The sequence below is a fragment of the Pimephales promelas genome, chromosome 8, assembly GCF_988280905.1.
Source record: "Pimephales promelas chromosome 8, fPimPro1.hap1.1, whole genome shotgun sequence".
NCBI classification, from domain to species: Eukaryota; Metazoa; Chordata; class Actinopteri; order Cypriniformes; family Leuciscidae; genus Pimephales; species Pimephales promelas.
The window spans coordinates 34,448,315-34,473,804 of NC_142776.1; the positions used below are offsets into that span (position 1 = coordinate 34,448,315).

The 25,490-nt window shown below is 36.7% G+C and overlaps 1 protein-coding gene across 3 annotated transcripts in view; it reads right to left on the minus strand.

Annotated features, from left to right (window-relative positions):
- mtss1 (MTSS I-BAR domain containing 1) overlaps positions 1-25,490 on the minus strand; it is a 57,017-nt gene that overhangs the window by 5,585 nt on the left and 25,942 nt on the right. For 2 of the 3 annotated variants that reach the window (XM_039692568.2, XM_039692567.2), the window contains exons 4-11: positions 14,470-14,554; positions 14,245-14,336; positions 12,357-12,431; positions 3,420-3,577; positions 1,924-2,031; positions 1,690-1,787; positions 1,263-1,353; positions 574-696 (exon numbers count right to left, since the gene is read on the minus strand). In XM_039692568.2, the coding sequence (XP_039548502.2) occupies positions 574-696; positions 1,263-1,353; positions 1,690-1,787; positions 1,924-2,031; positions 3,420-3,577; positions 12,357-12,431; positions 14,245-14,336; positions 14,470-14,554 (830 nt within the window). The remainder of the gene's footprint in view (positions 1-573; positions 697-1,262; positions 1,354-1,689; positions 1,788-1,923; positions 2,032-3,419; positions 3,578-12,356; positions 12,432-14,244; positions 14,337-14,469; positions 14,555-25,490) is intronic. The other variant, XM_039692569.2, reaches the window with a different exon arrangement.

Here is a 25,490-nt window from a genome sequence, read left to right on the forward strand (position 1 = left end):
CTATTTTATGTTGACTTTAATAACAGTTTGGTAAATGTTTAGATAGGCCTATAGACCATTTCACAAGATGTAAACAACACTGGTCCAGAAGCACTTCCTGTCTCATTTTTTTAACACTACATAAAAGCTGGGATAAAATACAACCAACAGAACATTTAAAACTGAATCAAAAAGTTAAACAAACATCTTTAAAATGTTTTCTTTACATGTGAAATAAAGAAAACAGTTACAAACTGAAACAGGAAGTGTTTCTGGACCAGTCTTGTTTACATCTTGTGAAATGGTCTATAAGAGTTTTAATACAGGATGCAGGTTTATAGTTGTAGATAAGTATACTGATTAGTGTGTTTGATTTAAAAAATGGGGTCTTGATAATCTAATCATTCAAAATAGCTTATTTCTCCCTGTGTAAAGTCTCTCTCTATCATGGCCTGCAGAGGGCGCTCTCTACCTTCACACAGACACAACCTCCACACATGCACAATGACAATCTCCAGTAGACCATGCAACAATAATGAACTCATTCACAGTCACACACACACACACACAGCACTACACTGAGTCTGTGCTCACAGTGCTCCTGTGCCGGTGGTGTGGGCCACGCTGGCCGGTGCGAGGGATTGTTGGAGAATTCCCCTCACTGAGAGAGCGAGCACCTTCCTCCCCTCCGACCAGGAGGAGAGGACTGCGTGAGCGCTAGGAGATGAAGGTGAGGGACAAGAGAAAGAGGAGATAAGATCCTGTCAAATCCAAACCCTCTTGGACTAAAACAATTCCTTGGCCAAAAGAAATGCTTTTGGGTAGTCTCTTCAGTGCCCAATTAGAAATCTTGATTTTATCTTTTAAATTATATCACAAAATATAGATACTTATGGTCAAATTTAAACATAAAAAAAAAACCAAATCCAATGGTTTTGTTCATAGCATCTCTGTCAATTTTATGATTTTAGGCTAAAAAATGTCATTTTATTACACTTGAAATATTTGCTCTGTAGATTTCAATACATCATTCATTAAATCTTCTATATTATCTGCACTGAGTACTGTTTAATTATGTTTAAGTATCCGTGATCAATTTGGTTGGGATTTTGATGGGGGTTTGGATTATGCACCCCAACAGACTGGAGACTGCGATGACGCCATATTTTCTTCTTTGGGCTGAACGAAAGTTTCTTATTGCAACTGTTTGGGTTTCACAGGGTTAGTACATCATAAATGGGCCAGGTGCGTTTTAGACCAATAGTTTGGTGGTGTGGAAATACCCGTGTTGGGTCTGGGGCTCGCAGGTGAAGCCCGTCCACTGCGCTGGAGATGGAGTCCAGAGACGGGACATGACGCACAGAGGTGTAGTTACTGTGAGAGAAAGAAAGAGATGAGCAATCTATCTCCACTCATACAGTTTCAACTGAATTTAAAGGGGTCATGACATGAATTTTATTATTTTAATATCCTATTTATTTTCAACCTTCCTTCTGACCCTCGGCCTGAAATGATCAGTTTTTAATGGGCGGCTCCTTTAAGGCTGGTCAATAAAGGCTAATGCATTGGAAACAGTATCAATGCCCACTGCTATTGCACGACAGCAATAAACCAGCACGATAAAATTGTATATATATATAAAAGCATGAATCTGTAATCAACTAACACTTTTTGCATCAATGAACATTTCTCCCTGACCCTGAAACTCACCTACTGATGCTGCTCTTGCGTGATAAAGTGTTGCTAGGAGAGGCGGGTGGAGTCTGATAGGAGTAGCTGTAGTCTGAGCCTTTCAGATCAAGAATAACCTGCATAAACCAAACCAGATACAGTCAGAGAGAGAGAGAGAGAGAGAGAGAGAGAGAGAGAGAGAGAGAGAGAGAGAGAGAGAGAGAGAGAGAGATGAAGTGGTAACGTGTTGGCCTATTTGGAAGCATGCAGTACCTGTTCACTAGCAGGGGGCAGTGTGTTGGGATCAGCCGTCAGGTTTCCAAGATCTTCTAGAATTGTCTGTAAGTGGGTGACTTCCCCAAGCATGCTTATCTCTTCATCCTGACATTACCCAGTGTAAAAAAACAATCAGTCAATATTTAAGCAGAATTAAATAATAACAGTATAACTTGCATTAATCTGTCATGTTATTACATTTTAATGGCCATCTTTAAGCACGACTCTTTGGAATTATGTGAAATGGTAACACTTTACAATAAGATTCCATTTTTTCATTCCTTTTGTTAATTTCAACATTTACTAATGCAGTTTTAATTCTTATTTTATCTGTTATTACCTTAGTTAAAGGGTTAGTTCACCCAAAAATGAAAATTAAGTCATTAATTACTCACCCCCATGCTGTACCAACCCCGTAAGACCTTCGTTCGTCTTCGGAACACAAATGAAGATATTTTTGATTAAATTTGAGAGCTGTATAACTACCACATTGGCTCCTAAGGGACTGCCTCTTGACGGCCCAGAAAGTCAATGAAGAAAATGTTTAAATATCCCAAGTGACTACCGTGGCTCAACTATATGTTTATCAAGCGACGCGAATACTTTTTGTGCGAAAAAACAAACAAAAATAACGAGTTTATTCGACTATTTCTTTTCTTCCTTGTACGCCAGAAACGAGATTTCCTTATAGATTTCTACGACGCATGCGCGAGAATTGCTATCTGCTTACACTACTTCAGATCGCAATTCTCGCGCATGCGTCGTGGAAATCTAAGGAAATCTCGTTTCTGGCCTACAAGGAAGAAAAGAAATAGTCGAATAAACTCGTTATTTTTGTTTGTTTTTTCGCAAAAAAGTATTCGCGTCGCTTGTCTTCATTCTTCATTATGTCTTCAAATATCTTCATTTGTGTTCCGAAGACGAACGAAGGTCTTACGGGGTTGGTACAGCATGGGGGTGAGTAATTAATGACTTAATTTTCATTTTTGGGTGAACTAACCCTTTAATGTACTATGAATGAACTAATATGAATGATAAAGGTACAATTGTATTGCTCAAATTAATACATGCAGTAAAAACGTATAGCATAATGCATATAGTTCATGAAAGCTAGCTAATACATCCTTGTTTACAAATGGGACAATCGCAATCCGTTACCTATGAAATGTAAGCATGTTTCTAGGTTATAGCTAACAAAAGCTGTAATATTTTAATATTTAAATTATTTTCTTCTGTATAAAGTTTTAACTTATTCATACTTATATATTTATTTAATTTAGCACATTTCAGTTCAGCACTGTTTTATTGTGAGTATTATGTTTGTTTTTAATCCAGTGTCCATTTAAACAAAAAATATCAGTTATCAAACCTAAATATCGGTATTGGTAAAATCCACAATTGGTCAACCTCTAGTTAAAATGGCATGAAAATATGTCTCAATAGTCAATACAAACAATATATATCTTAAAACCAGAGTCTGTTCAGACACTCACCAGGACAGGTTTAAGCATCGTGACAAATGAGCAGAATCTTCCTCTTTCCTCTATAAGAGCTCGACACACAGCTCTCTTCTCTGTCTCCTCTAACACGGCATAGCGCGTGTTGACGTCCTGAAGAGCGCTGTCCAACTGCATCCGCACCTCGCCTTTACCTATACAATCACAGACACATGTCATCATGAAGAACTGATAGGATCAGAAAGACCAAGACTTTTGAGACTGGCAATATTGCAAACAAGTTTTTGTTTAGTTTTTTAACCAGATTTTGCCAAAGAAAAGATCAAAATTCATTCAAATTTAAGTCTTGGTCACAATGATAAGTGCATAAAGAATAATGCAACCAGTGTTGCAGTATTGCAAACTAAATTTAAAACCATCAAAACATTTCATTTATGTTTAATAAAGCAAAAACAATATAAAAGTAGTTTTAGAAACTCCTGAATAAAATACAATTTTGAAAGGTTGCCCTAAAAAATGAAATAAAATAAAAAAGTTGCAGTACTAAATGGCTTAAAATCGTTTAAATAAAAATAAATGAAAGCTAAATAGAAAAATAAACAAAATTGGAAAATGACAAAGTACATGACAAAATGACAAACTGAAATAAATACAAAAAATATATGAATAATTACAAAAGAAATACAAAAATATATGAATAATTATGATAATAGTGCACAAATAATATTAAAATGACACTGGCTGCAAAACTAAGTAATTCAATTGCCTGGCAGTTTATTGTTAAAACCACTGATCTTCATAAATGACTGGATTGCTCACTGCACCGGAAGTGTTTGAGCGGCCATCTTACATTTCCCTACCGACAGAGTCGGTGTCATTTCTCTAAATAAGTGGTGAAATGTGTGTACTATTTCCCTGATGCCTTTTTACTTTGGACATTTTTACTTCAGACTCTTGAAGATCTTAGAAACTGTTAAAAAGGCACAGGTCAGCTCGAATTCTATGGCGTTTTACTAACATGACAGTTTGCATATGAATTACGCATTCTTTGTATATTTTTGAGCTAATTATTTAACCACTGTTTAAATAGATATTTTTACTGCTTCGAAACACTTGAATCGTTTCGTTACTGTGCGAAAAATAATATTACGTAACAAATATTAGCACAGTGAACTGTACATGGCAAATTAAGTTGTATATTCATAACTTAAAAGCATAAATCAGTATTCATATTTCAACGCTAACTGTAACGTTTTCTAATCAAAATCTGAAGATTTCCCATTAATTTAATAGAATGCGAGGAAATATTAGTGAAAACCAATATGGCAATGTATTAGCTTCCCTTTTTATGAAGTCAAGACTCAAGAGCAATCCAGTCATTTTTATAGACCAGTGGTTAAAACTCTTGGGTAACCACTAGGAGGCAGTACAGTTTCTATTGACATTCTATCCCCACCATGTAAATATTTGCTGCAATGCTAATAGCTGTTCTTCGAGTCTCGCTGTGCAGATTTCATTGGTCGTTCGAGACCAGGCGTGATGATGACAGATCTGGGGTCTCTGGTTATGGTACACAGGTGGACTGTATAGTGGGCATGTGTCCTTCGTGTTTCATTTAAAGTCCAGCTGCCACCAGACATTCCCTCACATTCCAGACTAGTTACTTGATAGTTTCTCTACACAGCAGTGGTCAAGCAATACAGGTTGCATTTTCCAATGGCTAATATCGACAGATTCTACAAAGCAGGGTAGCCGAAATATTACAATATATGTGTGTGTGTGATAGAATACAGATACAAATATAATGATAGAAAATAAGAACATAAATGACTGGATCTACTCAATCATACCCTAAAATTCATGACTGCTTCTGTCTCCTGGTGTTTTAAATGTACTGATGAAGTGAAATGGGAGAAATGTGAGGATAATCACATTTAGAGGTTTGTTTACAGAGTCAGACTCATGCCAACACACACCACGTGAGGAGCTTTAAACACATGACCTGAGCTTTTCCTGTATGAGTGTGCACGACAGGGACGAGCAATATCTTGATATTCAATTCTAATTTTATGGTTAGCAAACCCGTCATAAACTTATCATGAAAATTAAATACTGCTCAGCCCTACACTCTTAAAAAACTTTTGCTGATAATTTACTCACCCCCGTGTCATCCAAGATGTCCTTGTCTTTCTTTCTTCACTTGAAAAGAAATTAAGGTTTTTGATGAAAACATTCAAGGATTTTCTCCTTATAATGGACTTCAATGGGAACCAAACGGTTCAGGGTCCAAATGAGAGTTTCAGTGCAGCTTCAAAGGGCTTTAAATGATTCCAGACGATGAATAAGAGTCTTATCAAGCAAAACGATCGACCATTTTAAAAGTAAATAAAAAAAATGTAAGTTTTATAAGCACAAATGGTCACCTTGCTCTGTTTTGTGATGCGCGTTCGTGACTCTCCTGTTCGAACGCGTTCATCAAAATGAACAAATCTTTTTTCGTGTCATTTGGTTCATTCAACGAACAAAATGAATGAGTTGACTCTAGAAAATATTTGTTCGTTTTGATAAACGAGTTCGAACAGGAGAGTCACGAACGCGCATCACAGAACAGAGCAAGGCGAGCATTTGTGCTTATAAAACTTAAACTTTGTTATATAAAAAAAAGATCGTGATCGTTTCGCTTGATAAGACCCTTATTCATCGTCTGGAATCGTTTAAAGCCCTTTGAACAGTTTGCACTGAAACTGTCTTTTGGACCTTGAACCGTTTGGTTCCCATTGAAGTCCATTATATGGAGAAAAATCCTGGAATGTTTTCATCAAAAACCTTAATTTCTTTTCGACTGAAGAAAGAAAGACATGGATTTCTTGGATTACATGGGGGTGAGTAAATTATCAGCAAAGGTTGTTTTTTTTAAAAAAGTGAACTACTCCTTTAAGAACGGTTCATTGAAATGTTCTTTGGGGAACCCAACATAGTTCTTCCACAGCATCATTGCGAAATCCTCATGTTTATGCACAATTTGCAGTCCTTCTCAAGTCTCAAAAATACACACAGCTACATGTTTAGCATTCCACTGACAGGAGAGCACTCTGACAGCTGTGTGCAGGACGCAATAGCAAGGCGCGTACAAGCAAACATCTTTGACATCATCGACCCGTTGCCAACAATAACCTCAGGTGTCCTTTGTGTCACCTGATCTTCTGCAATCCAAGATGCCATGCAAGACAGATGTACGGTCATTATCAAAGGTTTCTTCAGAAGTACCTCCGACGTGTTTATAATACTGTTGTTTGCTCACATTAGATAAAGACAATCATATGACCTGGTGAATACCTCTAACTTTATCTCAGTGACCACCTATTTAGACACTTTTAGTTGAAGAAAAACCAACAATAATCATTGGTGACAAAAACACCTAAGAACAGAACATTCCAACAGCTTAAATGACATTTTCTTGAATAAAAAGACTAAAATCCAGACTAAGGTTGTGTATTACTACAGTTCATTAACGTTTAGAGAACACCTATTGAGTCAAAGTCGCATTTTTGATTGGATTAATAGAAATAGATCCATCAAATAACAGATAAACGAATGTTGCACAAGCAACACAGTAATTCTAAGCGACCTCTGCAAATCAGTTTATATGCTGCGTATGCATCTTTGGGATTTGAGCAATTCTTGTCAGTGTTGTGAAACTCAATTAAGTCCTTTGACCTTCTGAGAAAAGAGATGATCCCTGGACGTTGAGTGCATTGACCTTGTGCTGGACTGTGACTGCATGTGTGTCTCTAGATGCTCTAAGGCCATTGCACCTTCAAACATAGCCTATAGTAAAGGATAAAATTGACCCAGGTTAGTTTAAGGGTGGGGTCATCTGAAGTTTAAAGGGCAAAGGTCAGTAGGTCTGTTGATAAATCCCACCGCCTGTCTGCTAGACAAATGGCTTAGGAAACATACAGCTCTATTTGAAGTATGTTACAGGAGCCTGTTTCCTCTTACAGAACGTCAATGGAATTCAAGCCAACAGAGAGAAACGCGAAAGAGTGATAAACTAAACATGGCGAAAACAACTGACTGGGCCAGTAAGCAACTTCTCAAAACCCTATAAAGTTTATGTAAAGTAGAACCCAAGCACATTTCTGAAAAGTAGCACAGCTCTGGCGTTTGGCTTGAGCTCGTTAAACACATAAACCTCATTTAAATGCAGAAAAGGGCGGTGAGGGTAAAATAACCCAGAGCCATTCAGACAGAGTTGTGTGTGTGTGTGTGTGCCAGAGAGACTTTCCCTCAGGTCTAGAAATCCTGAGCGGTTGGAAGCTATGATGTCATCATAAGCAGACACCTCTCCAAAAACACAAGCAGGTGTGCAGGGTTTCTTAATAATGAGGATGATGACGGTTAGTCACAGATCCAATGCAGTACTGTCTCCTGAATGAAGGCTAAGCACCCACAAGAATCTCACTGTCTGTTAACCAATGAGAGCATGGCAACGTGTGAATGTAGACCTGGGGCCGGCTGCATAAACTGCTTAGACTAGTCTTTAAAGTTTGTCTTCTAACTTTTTAAGGCCAGTTACATAAAAAGGTAGCTTGGTCTAATTTATATTGGAAAAGAAAGACTGATTGCCCCCTTGGCAAACTGCTAGTTAGTCAAACTAGTTTTTAAGACAGCCTAAATTTATGCAACAGGTCTAAATAATAGTATGCAAATAAAATTATGAAGCTAATTATTAATGTATTAACTCAGATCAAATGTAAACAAATACAATTGAACCTTCAAATGGTCTTTGTTTCATGTTTACACTTCTGGGCTTCGGGGTCTATACAATTTTTTGAGTAATTGTACAAAAATATACATTTTTAATCATACAAATAATTTTTTTTGTTTACTTCTCATCTATTCATTAATGCTGTGTTTTTGGAGATATAAAGTACTTTTGTATCCACATACCACACAATTCCTCAACTACCGAATTAGCTTGCATATGAAATGTATTTTTTTTATGATACATTGCATTTATGCTTTAGTACTAGGCCTTCATTTCTGTGTAAAAAATTTCAGATTTATGCCGGATTATTTTATTTTTTGACACATAAAGAAAATATATTTTTTATGGGTTTTTTGTTGTTGTTTTTTTTCACATTTCCCATTCATTTCAATGCGAAGACCAGAAGTGTAAACATTTTTTTTACATACCTTCAGAACAACCAAATCAAGCCCAGTTTTTGTGTGTGTGTAGATAGATAATAATATGAAAAGTCACAAAATCTTATTCCACTGAGATGAAGAGAACCTTTTTTTTTATCAAGTAAAAGTCGATCGGGGTCGTATAGACACCATGACCCGAGTGAGGGCTACTTCATTTAAAAAAAATGTAGTTAATCAAACACTAGAAAAGAGAGAGAGAGCAGAAAATCCAGAGCTCTGATTCTTCCTACCATCTCAAACACAGCGGCAACGGTATTGGAATACCAATGTGCATGAATTTTAATAATTCAAAACCAATGCTCTTTTTCTTCATGATCTCCACACAGAGGCGTCCAAGTCTTCTGAGCGGTCTGCCCCCATAGACCTCCGAGTAACACAAATACAAGTTATGAAGATGAATGTGCACTCTGAGACGCATCAAAGGTCTAGACGCCATATTTATTTTCATTTTCTCACCATCTGTGTGAGTTACAGCAGTAAATCAAACGGCACAACGATGGGTTTATGGATGTGCAGTGGTGATATAAAAGCGCTAGCCTCTGAATCACTTATGCTAACACTTCGTTCGGCCCCTATCTTATGATTTCAGACTGTCAAGACAAGGCTATGTTTTCCTCATTCTGCTGCAGATGACTAACGTAATAGTGAAGGACTCGCTTAGAGGGAGCAGGCAAACCTGACCACGCTTCTCTTTGTCAACAACAGATTTATAAAGGATTCTCATGATGGATGTTGCGTTCCCAAATGCATATTATAAGCAACTCAAACAAAGCACAACTTGCAGAGCAGCATTTACTGTGAATCAAAACTGAAAACACAGTGTTGTTATATGTAGCGTGTCAGACTATATATATTTATATAACAACATCATAACAGTCAGGATTTGATGATCGCTCAAATCCATATCACATTCTCACCACCATGCATTGTGAAAAGGTAACACACATTTGGTGCTTTGAACCCTATTTAACATGCTAATAGCGTTCCTCAGATGGTGCCATGAGTTTGTGCAGTGATGTTCATGAAATAAATATATTAGACAACGTAATATTTTGCAGTTTATTTAGTATTTATGGTTTATGTGATTTTAATAATCATACAGTACTCTGGCACCCCAACATCTTTCTTGGATTTACCCAATTCACTTGGTTGGAAAATACAGAAATCGATATAAATATGGAGAGGAAAAAAAAATCATATCTCAGAGGGAGGAACTACAAATTAAAGAAATGATTTTTATTTAGGGAGTAAAGTTGGAAATACAAAATAATGTATTTAATAATGCAATTATGAGACCACCACTGAGATACAAACAGTTACTAATTAATTTGAAGAAAATATCTTGCGAGAGGGAACAGCCTAATTATACAGATCTTGCTTTTCATTTTTCAAAATCAGTGACTGAAACCAAAAGACACTGGATCAAAGGTCGTATTACTCCTAAATACCAGACAAGACAGATTGGGCAGCCGCAGCACCCTTCAATATGAAAGGGAGTGTATGACCACAGGGTGTTTTCCCAATGTTGAGAAAGATGGCATGCCAATTGAAGGAAGGATGGGGGATCTCTTTCCTCTCCGAGAGTTTGTGTGGCCTTGAGCTATGAGCTATTCTGGTGACAATGTTCTGTCAAAAACGGCTCATTTCCTCAAATTACAGAAACTTGCATTAAAGCACCTTTTAGCAAACTACTTTTATATGGAATTAGATCTCAATTTTTTATTGGTGAATCAAGTGATTGACAAGTTGTCCCGCCCTAAAATTCTAATATGCTGGTTTAGTGTTCAAGAAACATTATTAACGTTAAAAAAAAAAGTTGTTGCTTATTTATTTTTGTGGAATTTATGATAAATTTTTCCGAATTCTTTGATGAATAGAAAGTTCAAAAGAACAGAATTTAGTTGAAATTGAAATTTTGTGACCATGTCCGTCACTTTTGATCAATTTAATCCATCCTTGAAAAAAAAATCGTCCAAAAAAAAGTAAAAAAAAAAAAAAATCTTTTTATCTTAGCTGATCATATCTAACTCGTCATTTTATGATTCATACTGTATGTATGAGCACACTGAACACTGATGTTTCAATAGTTACTTTTATAACATCCTCTGGAAATGTCGAATAAGAGTTTGAGTGAGGGTGGATGCAGAATATAGATCAGCGGGCGTTTTGACCCCTCAAAGCAGAAGTGAATAGCGAATGACTGTTCAGTCTCTTACTGCTGCCCACACACAGCTGAAGCCGACGACACCCACCATAATGACAGAACACATCTGTATATACATCCATCTTTCTCAACGCCTTTATTCCATGCATTCAACGCATCTAGATGTGATGAACTCGTCCGGTGCCACATTCCACCACTCTCAAAATTATGCCAACAGTATTCAAATCTTATTCAAAATCTATTTAATATACAAAGCTGAATCTCACACAAACATGTCCACATCATGTTCCACACACTACAATAAAAGAAAGTAATAAATCTGTATAGTGAATAATTGACTGGTGTTTGAGATTTCTCAACACGCATAACACTTGGAAAAGTTTGCACTTTGCTTGTGTGATATCCAATGGCTTGCCTTCAACGCTCTTAGAAGAAAAGGTTCTATATAGGACCTTAAAGGTTCTAAAGTGCTACGTATTTGGAACCCCTAAAATGCATGTGAATGATCACAAAATTCAAGAAATGGGGGTTAAAAAAATGTAATTAATCAATATCACACGAAGAGTGCCATTTCAGTTATCCTCCAAAAATCAGCATGATTAAAATGTGACATTAAGTTAGTACAACAGTTTAATAAACAATAACTTAATTACAACTACAAAATGTTGCAGAAATTATAATGTAATATATGAATAATTGTGCCAAAAGGGTTCTTTCTTGTCATTATAGAACCTTTTTTTAGCATAAAAGTTCCTTTGGAGTTGAGTAAAGAACCCTATGCTTCATATATAGAACCCCAATGAACCCTTTTTTCTAAGAGTGAAGGTTTAAAACTGAAATATTGCCATCATTGCAATGTGTCTTTTTCTTAATAATCTTAATTTTTATTTTTTTTAATCTTAATTAATATTTTTTCTTAGTAATAAAAATTAAAAAAGCACATACATTACATTAAAAAAAAAATAATGTTAAGAATGCTAATAATAAACAGATTTTTTTTTTCAATAATTGCAATACAATTTTTATTCTGGAATCTGGATTACCGTAATGAAAATTTGAGGACGACTGGGTGTGAATGTGAAGATTCTGAAAACAAGCTTTATTTTCCTTATGCAAACTATATTTTTTTCTTTTGATTTTGGGGTGAATTATGATCTTGACATGTTTTATAGACATACTCCCAAAAAAAAAGTGTATTGGATTTGTTGGTAAAACTATATCCTCATCATTCCATTACAGTACTTTTTAACCAGTACTTGCTAACCTCTAGGCTAGATTTTTTTTAATGTGGGTGCACAATGCAGTTTGACCAGGGCCAAGATCACCAAGGTTGATGCCATGACAACAGAGGGCGTGGTGTTATGACAACACAAGGTGTGGTGCCAACAGAAGTCATGGGCATATCCTATTGTGTTTAGACAAAGAGATCTGATGCAGTAATTTGAGAAAGTGTGTGTGTGTGTGTGTGTGTGTGTGTGTGTGTGTGTGTGTGTAACAAGACAACCGGACTTTATATGTTGCAACTCACAGAACATTATTAAGACATTATTTACCCAAGGTGTTCAGCCTCTGTGACTTTCGTTTAATGATTTCCTTACCTTTTTTAACTTTCTTCTGCAGTTTAATGGTGTCTGAAGATTTCTTCTTGATATCTGCGCGTGCCTTCTTATATTCTAAAAAATAAAACACAGCAGGAAAAGAAGAACATTAGCCTCTTCAGTGGAGGCAAAAGATACATTGTTCAAATCCCAAATCTTAAATATGAGCAACAATAACTTTGCCTTCCTTAGCAAGCACTGATAATAAATTATTCACAATGATGTCAAACGAAACGACCCTTTAGCAACCCCAGACAGTCGTGCTGGAGATTGTGTGGGTGTAGCTGCGTATTTACCGAGGAGTTGCAAAGCAACTGTTTGAACGTCTATTTTATATGACATAATGGATTGTTCTTATGAATAAATGATCCATTATGATGGTGATATAACTGTCTGAGGGACTCCCACAGAGCTAAGAGCCATTTAATAATTAACAGTGTGCAGATAATAGGACAGGTTTTCCAACACTGGTGTTCTTAAAGGAATGGTGATATCATTATTATTTGATTTTTTTGCTAGGGCTTGTAATTGACACAAATTTAAGATTTGATTCGATTTCAATTCACAAGCTTGTGATTTGAATAAATATTGATTAATTTGGATATATAAATATGCAAACTTTCTCAAGAAAAAAAAGTTTTTTTTATAATACTAAAGTTATAATACTAACTTAACTATTATATAATTCTACTCCAATTAATTTTTGAAAAATAAACATTAAAATTGTAGCTGTCATAAAAAAAAAATTACAGATTTTTTCAAACACATTAAATACTGAAGAACAGTAAAAAAAAAGAAAAAGATGAATATGTAACATGGTGCATATATTTAGCAAAATATATTTACCCGACTAACGAGTTTATGGTCACTGAATGGCTTTTCTGTGGTAAATGTAAAATTACGTGACACTGTTTACAAATGGACGTGGTTGAAACACTGATTGAGCGATTGTACTGTATCTTTTAACATAGCTTGTAACACAGTTACATAGTAAAGAGGAAGCGATGATTAGTTCACTGATGCTTCACTTGATCTGAGGCGGCAACAGTGATCTTTCAAGCCACATTAGAGCGCAAAACGATATTTATTCTTTGAATTTCGTAATTAAATGGACAGAATTGAAATCTGAGACTGTTTCAAATCAAAAGTAACAAAGCATAAAGCTTATTGTGTTTTATTAGATGGGCATTTTTGTTCATTCATCACCTGAGAACAGCATAGACTAAAAGATCGATTCTTGGGATTTAAGAAAAAAAATCAGTTCATAAAATTAAGAATCGATTAAAATCAAGAAATTGATAAAAAAATAAAAATTTTTACCAAGCCCTACTTTTTGGCCTGAGGTCCACTTCAAGTTTTTGTCCCAAAACACTCATAATTTAGTTTTTAGAGGGGTTTTTCTTCTTTGCTCCTATACTCTTACCAAGTTAAGTTAAAGGGATAGTGCACCTAAAAAATGGAAATTCTGTCATGATTCTCTCACACCCATGCCACTTCAAACCCGCAAAATCTCTGGTTAATATCATTTTCATTCATTTTACAATGCCTACATGAACTTTTTTGATCTTCTAAGTTGTTAACCAAAGATTTATGGGTTTGGAATGATATGGTGGTGAATAAAAGATGAAAGAATTCACATTTGTTGGGTAAACTATCCCTTTAAAGACCTCATTGTGAACTTTTTCTTTGTTAATTTTTTTTATTCAGCTTGAGTCAACTTTTTGTTTTTCAGGTAAACTCTTCCTTTGAATTCAACTGTACTTAGCTTGAAACACTTCCATTATAGGATTAAATCGATACTTTACCTCCTGCCAACTTTTTGTACACAAAGATTAAATACTAAACCTGTCGAATACCGATTATATCACACAGGGAAGGAGGCCGATACCTTTGGCATGGTCTTTATCCAGCTGACTGGCAACCTTCTTCCACTCTTCAATTTTCAGTTCCAGAGGAGTGATCAAGTTATCCATGAGAGCTCTACACACACACACACACACACACACACACACAGTTAAAGTTGTCCATACAGGTAATGAATTGTATAATACATAATCTTCATTACCAATTTAACTAATCAGCTTATGAAAAACAAAGAAGTAAATAGTCATACGTGGTGAACAGTTTGAGCTTGTTCTCAATGCTTCTGTGTCTCATACACATCCTGGTCAAAGCTGATCCAATCTCTTTCGTCGCTCCTGGAGGGAAAAAAGAGAAAGGAATGTCATCATTTACAAACACTCATGTTGTTCTAAACCCAAATGACTGAATTACTCATCAGATCAGATCTGACTGAAAATAATGATTTGCTCACAAGACAGAAGACATAGTTAACGAGTCATATGGACTACTTGGAATCATCAGTAGCCCTTTACTGTGATTGCATGGAAAACTGTCAAACTTTCTTCCACGGAAGAATGAAAGTCAGTCCAACAGGTTTGGAATGACATGAAAGCGAGTAAATAACAGCAGAATTATCATTCCAATGAGGTGGGTAATTACGTTACACTCAGGATCTGTAAAAGAGGCACATGAAGCACATTTGACGTAGTTTCTTTAAGCACAGGCCTTGTACCTGCATCAGGGCAATCTGACCCAGAAGAGGGGAGGACGGGTCACACATGACATCTTGAACGAGTTGCATTTCCTCTCTAAATACAAACCAACTCTAATGAGAGAAATAGAACTGGGGAACTAAGGAAAATAAACTCTTCATTCTGAACAATTAACATGTTATAAATTACACTATATTTCAAAAACAGCATCCATATTTTTGAAAGGAATTAATATTTATTCAGCAAAGATGCATTAAATTGATAAAAAGAGACTGTTTAGGGCTGTCAAAAGATTAATCGCATCCAAAATAAAAGTCTGTCTTTACATAATATATGTGGGTGCACAGTGTGTATATATATATATATATATATATATACAAAATAACTATACACAGTGCACCCACATATATTATGTAAACACAAAATTTTATTTTGGATGTGATTAATTGCGATTAATGATTTGACAGCCCAACAGTACATAATTATAAAATTACAAAAAGATTTCTATTTTAAACAAATTATGTTCTTTTGAACTTTTTTATTATAGAGTTCTTTCTATTTGTTCTCTTATATATATATATATATATATATATATATATATATAAAGAAAAAAATTTTCTTCACCTTTTATTTATTACCTTTTTATATTATGCATTGCAATGTAATAATGTTTCTCTGACCAGCCAATCAGCATATTAGCATGATTTCTGAAGGATCATGTGACACTGAAGACCGGAGTAATGATGCTGAAAATGTAGCTTTGCCATCAAAGGAAAAAATTTAAATTTAAAATGTATTCGAATTTAATAAACTATATAACACCTCGCAATGCACGGTTTTGTATAAAACTCTTTAGTGCCGTAATATTGAGGAATTAGTGCTGTAGACCCGAAGTTTTAAACAGGTCAATTACTTTGCTTCTGCATAATCACACTAATGCATCACTGCACCAAAGCCTCCAGCCTGCAGAGAGAGCACTGCACATTTATCAAGAGACCGCTCACACAAGACAGGGTGCCAGAAAAAGCAGCTCTCCAACACCCCCTAAAGCCTTTGCACTCATTATCTTTGGTTAGTAACAACTCAGTTTAGCCAGAACAAAATCAGATCGCTCCCATTATGATCAACACAAGTTGTTTACAGTGGAAGCTTCTTCATCTAGCTAAAATGAATCAATTTAGCAATACAACCCACAATGTGTGAAAAGATTGTTATGAATTGTATCCCTTGCTTATATCACAATGTTCCTTTGCCTTTCCAATGATTGTCTTTCTAGGTAAGAAAAACTGGAAAAATAATCTCTCAAATCACATCAGTAAAGGAGGCCCATTTTAGGGCCACACACACTGCTGGACTTAGTTTGACTTTTCCCAACCTAAAGTCAGCTAAGGAAAGAAAAACAAAAAGATGCTACATTTAAGGGCTGACACTTGTACAGCTGAGAAGCACAGCTTCTCAAAAAAGCTATATTTAATCACTAATCTGAGAGGACTGGATCTATAAACTTGATAACAGCGGTAAACATCTGGGAAGGCATAGACTAAACTGGCTTACTATTAGCCTGCATGATAAATTCTGATAACAAAACCTGATGAACTAGTTAGATTATGCATTGCATTGCAATGATAGATCCATTATCCTGCCCAGTCGCCTACTCATAAACACATGAAAGGTCAAATTTTCTGATGAGTCGGAAACTCAAATTCCATAATTGCTATTAGAATACTCTTAGTGAGTCACAGTGACTGAAATGTTCAAATAAATTAAGTTAAAGCTGCAGTTTGTAGCTTTTTTCGGGTTAAATACATATTTGAGAAAATACATAACCAGCCAGTGTTCAATGCTATCAGCTTGACTTAGCTTGATTCAAAGTGGTAAGCTTGGAATAATGTTTTTAATTCCAGTGGTACTGGTGGATTTCCATGGGAGATTCGAGCATGTCTTTGCGTCATTACGTCACATCTGTGCACATAAAGAAGAGTCTCGGCTAGTAGACTATATTGAGTCATTACGTCACACCTGTCCCCATAAAGAAGAGTCTCGGCCAGTTGGCTATATTGAGTCATTACGTCACATCTGTACCCTTAAAGAGTCTCGGCTAGTAGACTATATTGAGTCATTACGGCACATCTGTACCCCTAAAGAAGAGTCTTGGCTAGTAGACTATATTGAGTCATTACGTCACATCTGTACACATAAAGAAGAGTCTCGGCTAGTTGGCTATATTGAGTCATTACGTCACATCTGTCCCCATAAAGAAGAGTCTCGGCTAGTAGACTATATTGAGTCATTACGTCACACCTGTCCCCATAAAGAAGAGTCTCGGCCAGTTGGCTATATTGAGTCATTACGTCACATCTGTACCCTTAAAGAGTCTCGGCTAGTAGACTATATTGAGTCATTACGGCACATCTGTACCCCTAAAGAAGAGTCTTGGCTAGTAGACTATATTGAGTCATTACGTCACATCTGTACCCATAAAGAAGAGTCTCGGCTAGTTGGCTATATTGAGTCATTACGTCACATCTGTACACATAAAGAAGAGTCTCGGCTAGTAGGCTATATTGAGTCATTACGTCACATCTGTACCCTTAAAGAGTCTCGGCTAGTAGGCTATATTGAGTCATTACGTCACATCTGTACCCATAAAGAAGAGTCTCGGCTAGTAGGCTATATTGAGTCATTACGTTACATCTGTACACATAAAGAAGAGTCTCGGCTAGTAGACTATATTGAGTCATTACGTCACATCTGTACACATAAAGAAGAGTCTCGGCTAGTAGACTATATTGAGTCATTACGTCACATCAGTACACATAAAGAAGAGTCTCGGCTAGTCGGCTATATTGAGTCATTACGTCACATCTGTACACAAAAAGAAGAGTCTCGGCTAGTGGCCTATATTGAGTCATTACGTCACATCTGTACACATAAAGAAGAGTCTCGGCTAGTAGCCTATATTGAGTCATTACGTCACATCTGTGCACATAAAGAAGAGTCTCGGCTAGTGGGCTATATTGAGTCATTACGTCACATCAGTACACATAAAGAAGAGTCTCGGTCGGCTAGTAGGCTATATTGAGTCATTACGTCACATCTGTGCACATAAAGAAGAGTCTCAGCTAGTGGGCTATATTGAGTCATTACGTCACATCTGTACACATAAAGAAGAGTCTCGGCTAGTGGGCTATATTGAGTCATTATACGTCACATCAGTACACATAAAGAAGAGTCTCGGTCGGCTAGTAGGCTATATTGAGTCATTACGTCACATCTGTGCACATAAAGAAGAGTCTCAGCTAGTGGGCTATATTGAGTCATTACGTCACATCAGTACACATAAAGAAGAGTCTCGGCTAGTGGCCTATATTGAGTCATTACGTCACATCTGTACACATAAAGAAGAGTCTCGGCCAGTTGGCTATATTGAGTCATTACGTCACATCTGTACCCTTAAAGAGTCTCGGCTAGTAGACTATATTGAGTCATTACGTCACATCTGTACCCTTAAAGAGTCTCGGCTAGTAGACTATATTGAGTCATTATGGCACATCTGTACCCCTAAAGAAGAGTCTTGGCTAGTAGACTATATTGAGTCATTACGTCACATCTGTACCCATAAAGAAGAGTCTCGGCTAGTTGGCTATATTGAGTCATTACGTCACATCTGTACACATAAAGAAGAGTCTCGGCTAGTAGGCTATATTGAGTCATTACGTCACATCTGTACCCTTAAAGAGTCTCGGCTAGTAGGCTATATTGAGTCATTACGTCACATCTGTACCCATAAAGAAGAGTCTCGGCTAGTAGGCTATATTGAGTCATTACGTCACATCTGTACACATAAAGAAGAGTCTCGGCTAGTCGGCTATATTGAGTCATTACGTCACATCTGTACACAAAAAGAAGAGTCTCGGCTAGTGGCCTATATTGAGTCATTACGTCACATCTGTACACATAAAGAAGAGTCTCGGCTAGTAGCCTATATTGAGTCATTACGTCACATCTGTGCACATAAAGAAGAGTCTCGGCTAGTGGGCTATATTGAGTCATTACGTCACATCAGTACACATAAAGAAGAGTCTCGGTCGGCTAGTAGGCTATATTGAGTCATTACGTCACATCTGTGCACATAAAGAAGAGTCTCAGCTAGTGGGCTATATTGAGTCATTACGTCACATCTGTACACATAAAGAAGAGTCTCGGCTAGTAGCCTATATGGAGTCATTACGTCACATCTGTACACATAAAGAAGAGTCTCGGCTAGTGGGCTATATTGAGTCATTATACGTCACATCAGTACACATAAAGAAGAGTCTCGGTCGGCTAGTAGGCTATATTGAGTCATTACGTCACATCTGTGCACATAAAGAAGAGTCTCAGCTAGTGGGCTATATTGAGTCATTACGTCACATCAGTACACATAAAGAAGAGTCTCGGCTAGTGGCCTATATTGAGTCATTACGTCACATCTGTACACATAAAGAAGAGTCTCGGCTAGTGGGCTATATTGAGTCATTACGTCACATCAGTACACATAAAGAAGAGTCTCGCCTAGTAGGCTATATTGAGTCATTACGTCACATCTGTACCCATAAAGAAGAGTCTCGGCTAGTAGGCTATATTGAGTCATTACGTCACATCTGTACACATAAAGAAGAGTCTCGGCTAGTAGGCTATATTGAGTCATTACGTCACATCTGTACACATAAAGAAGAGTCTCGGCTAGTAGGCTATATTGAGTCATTACGTCACATCTGTGCACATAAAGAAGAGTCTCGGCTAGTAGCCTATATTGAGTCATTAAGTCACATCTGTGCACATAAAGAAGAGTCTCGGCTAGTAGGCTATATTGAATCATTACGTCACATCTGTACACATAAAGAAGAGTCTCGGCTAGTAGGCTATATTGAGTCATTACGTCACATCTGTACACATAAAGAAGAGTCTCGGCTAGTAGCCTATATTGAGTCATTAAGTCACATCTGTGCACATAAAGAAGAGTCTCGGCTAGTAGGCTATATTGAATCATTACGTCACATCTGTACACATAAAGAAGAGTCTCGGCTAGTAGGCTATATTGAATCATTACGTCACATCTGTGCACATAAAGAAGAGTCTCGGCTAGTAGCCTATATTGAGTCATTAAGTCACATCTGTGCACATAAAGAAGAGTCTCGGCTAGTAGGCTATATTGAATCATTACGTCACATCTGTGCACATAAAGAAGGAGTCTCGGCTAGTCGGCTATATTGAATCATTACGTCACATCTGTGCACATAAAGAAGAGTCTCGGCTAGTCGGCTATTTTGAATTATTACGTCACATCTGTACACAAAGAAGAGTCTCAGCTAGTTGGCTATATTGAGTAATTACGTCACATTTGTACACAACGAAGCGTCTCGGCTAGTCGGCTATATTATGTGTGAGGATGTTGGAGGTGGAGATTTATAGCCTTCTCACAGAACTTAATATAATTAAACTGATCAATTTGATGGCGGATCCAGAAAGGTTCAACAGGTTCACCCGCTTTAAAATACAAAAGACTTTGGAGTGTCTACAGAAAAAAAAGAGACTGAAAACGGACCCATGCGAAAACAAGGATAAGCGATTGTTAGGTTAGGTTTAATCAGCGCGATTTACTGCAATGTCAGAACCAGAACAAAAGTGGATGCTACTTGTTCAGATGACATTTTCCGGTGAAAATTCTTATGTATAGTATAAGCAGTATACATGGCAGTTTTCTCCATGGTTTCGAAAATGGTATTGGATATCGATATATTTCAAGGTACCATATTGAAGTTGGAAATTCAAGTATGGTGACAACACTCTAACAAACAATAATGCAAAAGTAAAGTGAACATTGCATGCATAATCCAAGTTAAAAGAGCATTCACATTCGCCCAAATTTACACTGAGACACCCTCCATTTCCCCATTAAAATTAAATACGTTACTATTACTGAAGTTAATTCTATAATCATACAACTAAAGTAAATTCTTAATAAGGTTCTTTTTTTTTCCCCCAACGAAGTTCTTCATAAAACTACACCTGTCACTGTACTTCTTGGTAAGCATATCCCTGGTCTATAGCCAGGGGCAGCAAATGTGTGCTCTCTGTTCCTCCAGCAGGAGTTCGACTAGACATGTCATATCATGCACCTCACTGGTCTTTCTTTTGCTGTGAGCATGATCTTCACTGCCACAAACTGGTCTCTGCTGATGTTTTGCTGTCAACTCACTCTGAGGAGGTGGGACGTCACGTCACACCCTGAAGCCTCGGGCTAACGCTCAATGAGCCGCATTACTGCATTACATTTCACACGCAAGATCTCAACACGTTACCTGCTGGGGATTCGTTGAGTTGAGACATTCAACGTTTTCAGATGTCTCTGATGTCAATCACCCGGTGTTGAATAAAGGGAGCTCAAAACTTTATAACAACAGTTCTCTAACTCTGTAATTACAGGTGTTTGGGAATAAACCCCTTTTAAAGTCAGGCAGACCGTTCCCAATTCAAAAACAGCTTGAAATTTGTTCTTCCCTTTTTTAATTCCTTATAAGTGTAACAGATCAAGCTGATTACACCATTCTGTATATTCTTGGGGAAAAACTTCACCTCCATGCCAATTTTCCAGCCACTTTATTAAAGCAACTGTTATGCTTGGTGGAAACCACAATATGGAGAGTTCAATTAAATGAACCGCTTGTTTTTTGTCTGAATTAGATTAATCTATCTTTTGTGGCTATGTATTCAAAACATTACCAAACAACTGCATTCACCTTTTTAAACCAGTTGAGATGGAGTTGTGGCCTAGCGGTTAACGCACATGTTCTGACACATTCATTAAGATCTGTAGGTTCGAATCTAGCTCCAAACTGTTTCCAAATCCTGTCTTTTACCCATAAATTGCAGTTCCCTCTCTTCTGTGAAATACATCTGGGGGCAAAATGATGGAGATTAAGAAGGTAGCATATTTGGGCTGAGCAAGAAGCTTGTTTGTGATTTCTGTTCCCATTATAAAACCAAAGTTACTCAGTCAGATATACACCAAATTTTACTTGCACAATAATTTTATGATGCACTAATAAGGCCAGGTTGCTATCAAAATCATGCATTATTGCAGTTAGAATTAGGCTAAAAGAAAAAAAGTCTAATACTTCAAAATCCATTCAGTAGATTTACAGTGGTATCAGATGGTAATGCAAGGGTTATTTAACATATAAAAATATTAAATTATTACTAATTCATATACCATGTGGTATAACCATAGGACAATTTAAAAATACCATTGCACTAAAATTATATTTTTGGATAAATATCTGTAACCTATATATTATATATAATTTATTGTTTACTTGTTTTATTTTGCTAAAATATCAATTATATATAATATTAAAAAATAATGAATTATTCATAAATTATAGATAAAATGTGCATTTAAATATAAACACCAAACAAGAATCAAATCTAGTCTTTCTGAAACCATATTAAAACATTCAAGCACTCAGATCTGTGTCTCTAATACAACTCACTTTTCTAGCCAATATGATGTACGATCCCCATTAAACCTCTTAATCACACAAAGACGGTCTTTATCACTGACGGAGAGCCGGTACGTTTCCGTCAGCCCTCGAATACTTTCCACTCGCTTGTGCCGTTAGAAAAGAGTTCATAACTCAACACAAAGCCAAGCCTTTGCACACCACCTCAGAAGAACAACACGCTCAGTAACGCACACCTAGCTGGCGGCCTCATCACCTTAAACGGTCAAAATCGTGTTTGCTCAAGAGCAATAAACTTTTCCACTTTTTCCTCAATGGAAAAGCTTTTGCTTAGCCACAATTTAATTCCCCTGCACTGTAAGCTGGCTGAATGAAGAGAGCTAAAGAGGACAGAAAGCGCATTGGGCCAGCATTCACAGCGCTCCGTTTCAATCTCAGATTCTCTATTGAGTTTTCTGACCGCGGGTCAGTCACAATATATTCATTCAGATAGAGAGAGAGGCCAGAAGAATGAAACCTTAGTTAACAAGCACTCACTGCTGTCTGTGATATGATGCTTAAAAGAGGCCATTCTGTGGACAAAGACGACCATTCACACAGACACAGCACACCTTGATCACACTCACACATACACAGTGACGGACACACTAGAGATGGCTAAAGTTCTGCAAGTCAGTATAAAAATAATAAAACAAATGTGTTTTCCTGTAGCATAATTATAATGATAAACAACATTTAAAATAATTTAAAAAAACGCAATGCTCATGCTGAAGACACGGACTAAAAGTATTAACTTCCATTTGTAAGAGTAAAAATTGTCCATTTGATGATTGGATACAGAGACAGAAGACTATTAAAGAGAATTAAAAATAAAAATCATTGCATGCTGCAGGTCAGATCAGGGTAAACTATAAAACATTAAAGCATTGATTACACTGATGTTCAACCAAATTCATCTGAAGATCAAGAGCTTTCAGGGGAAACATTTGCAATGAGAGCTCGCTCCCACAATCTTTCCGCAGTACAATATCTACACTGTAAAAAAAAAAAAATCTTGATTTGTAATCACAACATTTTTTCTTTTGTCAAATCAACTTAGATAATTTATGTAGTTCAGATAACAAAATTTTGAGTTTCTGATGATTAAATCAATTTCCTTCATTGTATTAACTCAATTTTTCCATTTCAATGAACTTAAAATTTTAAGGCAACCAGCTTACTTATGTTTTTTAAGTTAAACCAACAGTATTTTTTTACAGTGTAGTTGATCACAACATTGCATCAGAATATCATCCACATACAGTAATAAAACATTATATGCCTCTCCTTATAGGGTTCACAGACTATTTCATTGTACAGGCATCAGTGAGCGAACACCAGAGGTCTACACTCCCAGCTGGTCTCCTTGAAAAACTGCTGAACCTTAATGACCCCACATGAGGAAGTGAAATATTAAGAGCGTCTTAATGAAGCAGGTTTTATTTTGCAAGCAAATCTGATTAGCATCACTGCGTGAATCCATTAAGTGCAATTCTCATACACAATTGTGCACTTTTTTTTTAGCAGTGTTAAGGCCTGTTTGCATCAAATCAATGCATTTTTGTACTGCAACTTGTTAATAAAATGTATAATCACATAATTATTATATAAAATAAATGTAACTTCTATGTGAAAAATCAAAAATAAATAAATAATAATAATGAATAAAAAAGAAGGGATTTCATAGGCATTGCATTGTCACAAAAGACACGTACACGATTTTATTACAAAAACATGATGTGTAAACAGCCTTTAAAATGTCAGGAAAGGGTAAATATATGCAGGCAAACAATGAAATATTCTCTACAGGGATGGAATCAATTAGCTAGTCTAAATCTTATTCGATCTGCTTGAGAGGGAAAATATCTACATTCAGCACAAGAACTTCAAAAAGTTTAGCAATAAAACCCATCTTATGTATTAGTAAGAAATTCTGGTAGAAATCACATTCAGAGATGCATTCCTCCCTCTTTAGCACCAAGTTTAGAATCATGTGACGTCAGATGAAGGTGCAATACAGGGGAAAGCTCTTGTCTATATAAGGCATCCGTGTCAACGAAGGCTGACCCTGTAGCAGATCAGCTAGAGGCAACGTCAGCAGAATGGCCAGCCGTCCTGCGTGGACTTCAGGGACCAGTGGACTGAAGTGCTGCCAATTCAGCTTCATTCTGGTCATGTGTGCCCTTCAGGGGGATAATGAATTGCAAATCTCTTCAAGGAAGCATGCACACAAACACTCACAGATGCACGCAAAACTCAATGCGCACCATTCTTACCCAAGAAACAGCAGCTGAACTGATCTATAGCATGCAATGTGCAATTTTCCCCACCGAGAACCTAAAACAAAGCCCTATAGTCAAACTATTTTCCTAGTGACATCATACCACATAATTAATTTCGCTTAAGTGTCGTGAAACCTTTCCGAATGTGACTACTGTTTTCTGTGCTGTGTTCAAATTCAAACCAAAAATAGTTGAAGCCCGAGACAGTGCGGTCACAGGTCATTTCACTGGGGGCCAGCGTGTTTCCAAAGGAAACGGTCAGTGGCTTCCATTCCCAACCAAGGTCGGGACACTCTCGTAAACCACGTCTGGGGGACAAACTGCATCCCAAAGCTGACTTTAAATGATCTGTCACAGCATACCAAGGCGTCCCAAGTCCTTCCTGACCTTTAGGCATTGTTTGCGTTATCCTTCCTTAATATATAGCACAAAGTCACCTTCATTTATAAAGCGCTTTTAACAATATGGACTGTTAAAAAGCAGCTTTACAGCGAGAATAGGAGATTAACGTCACAAGAGATTGTTTTGGCTTTACAGCAGCTCTAGAATAAAGTTATTGTTTAGCTAAAGTTAGTTTTGATCTAAATGTGCAAACCACGTTTCGTCTAAAATTTGTCAAACTCTTTCCACGTGAGCTCTAGGGTTGTAGAACAGACTCTTCTTACCTATGTGCACTATCTTTTAACAAATCTGAAAGAAAAAAAACTAGGGATGGTTGGCAGGAGGGTTTTAAACACATACCACCATATCAGC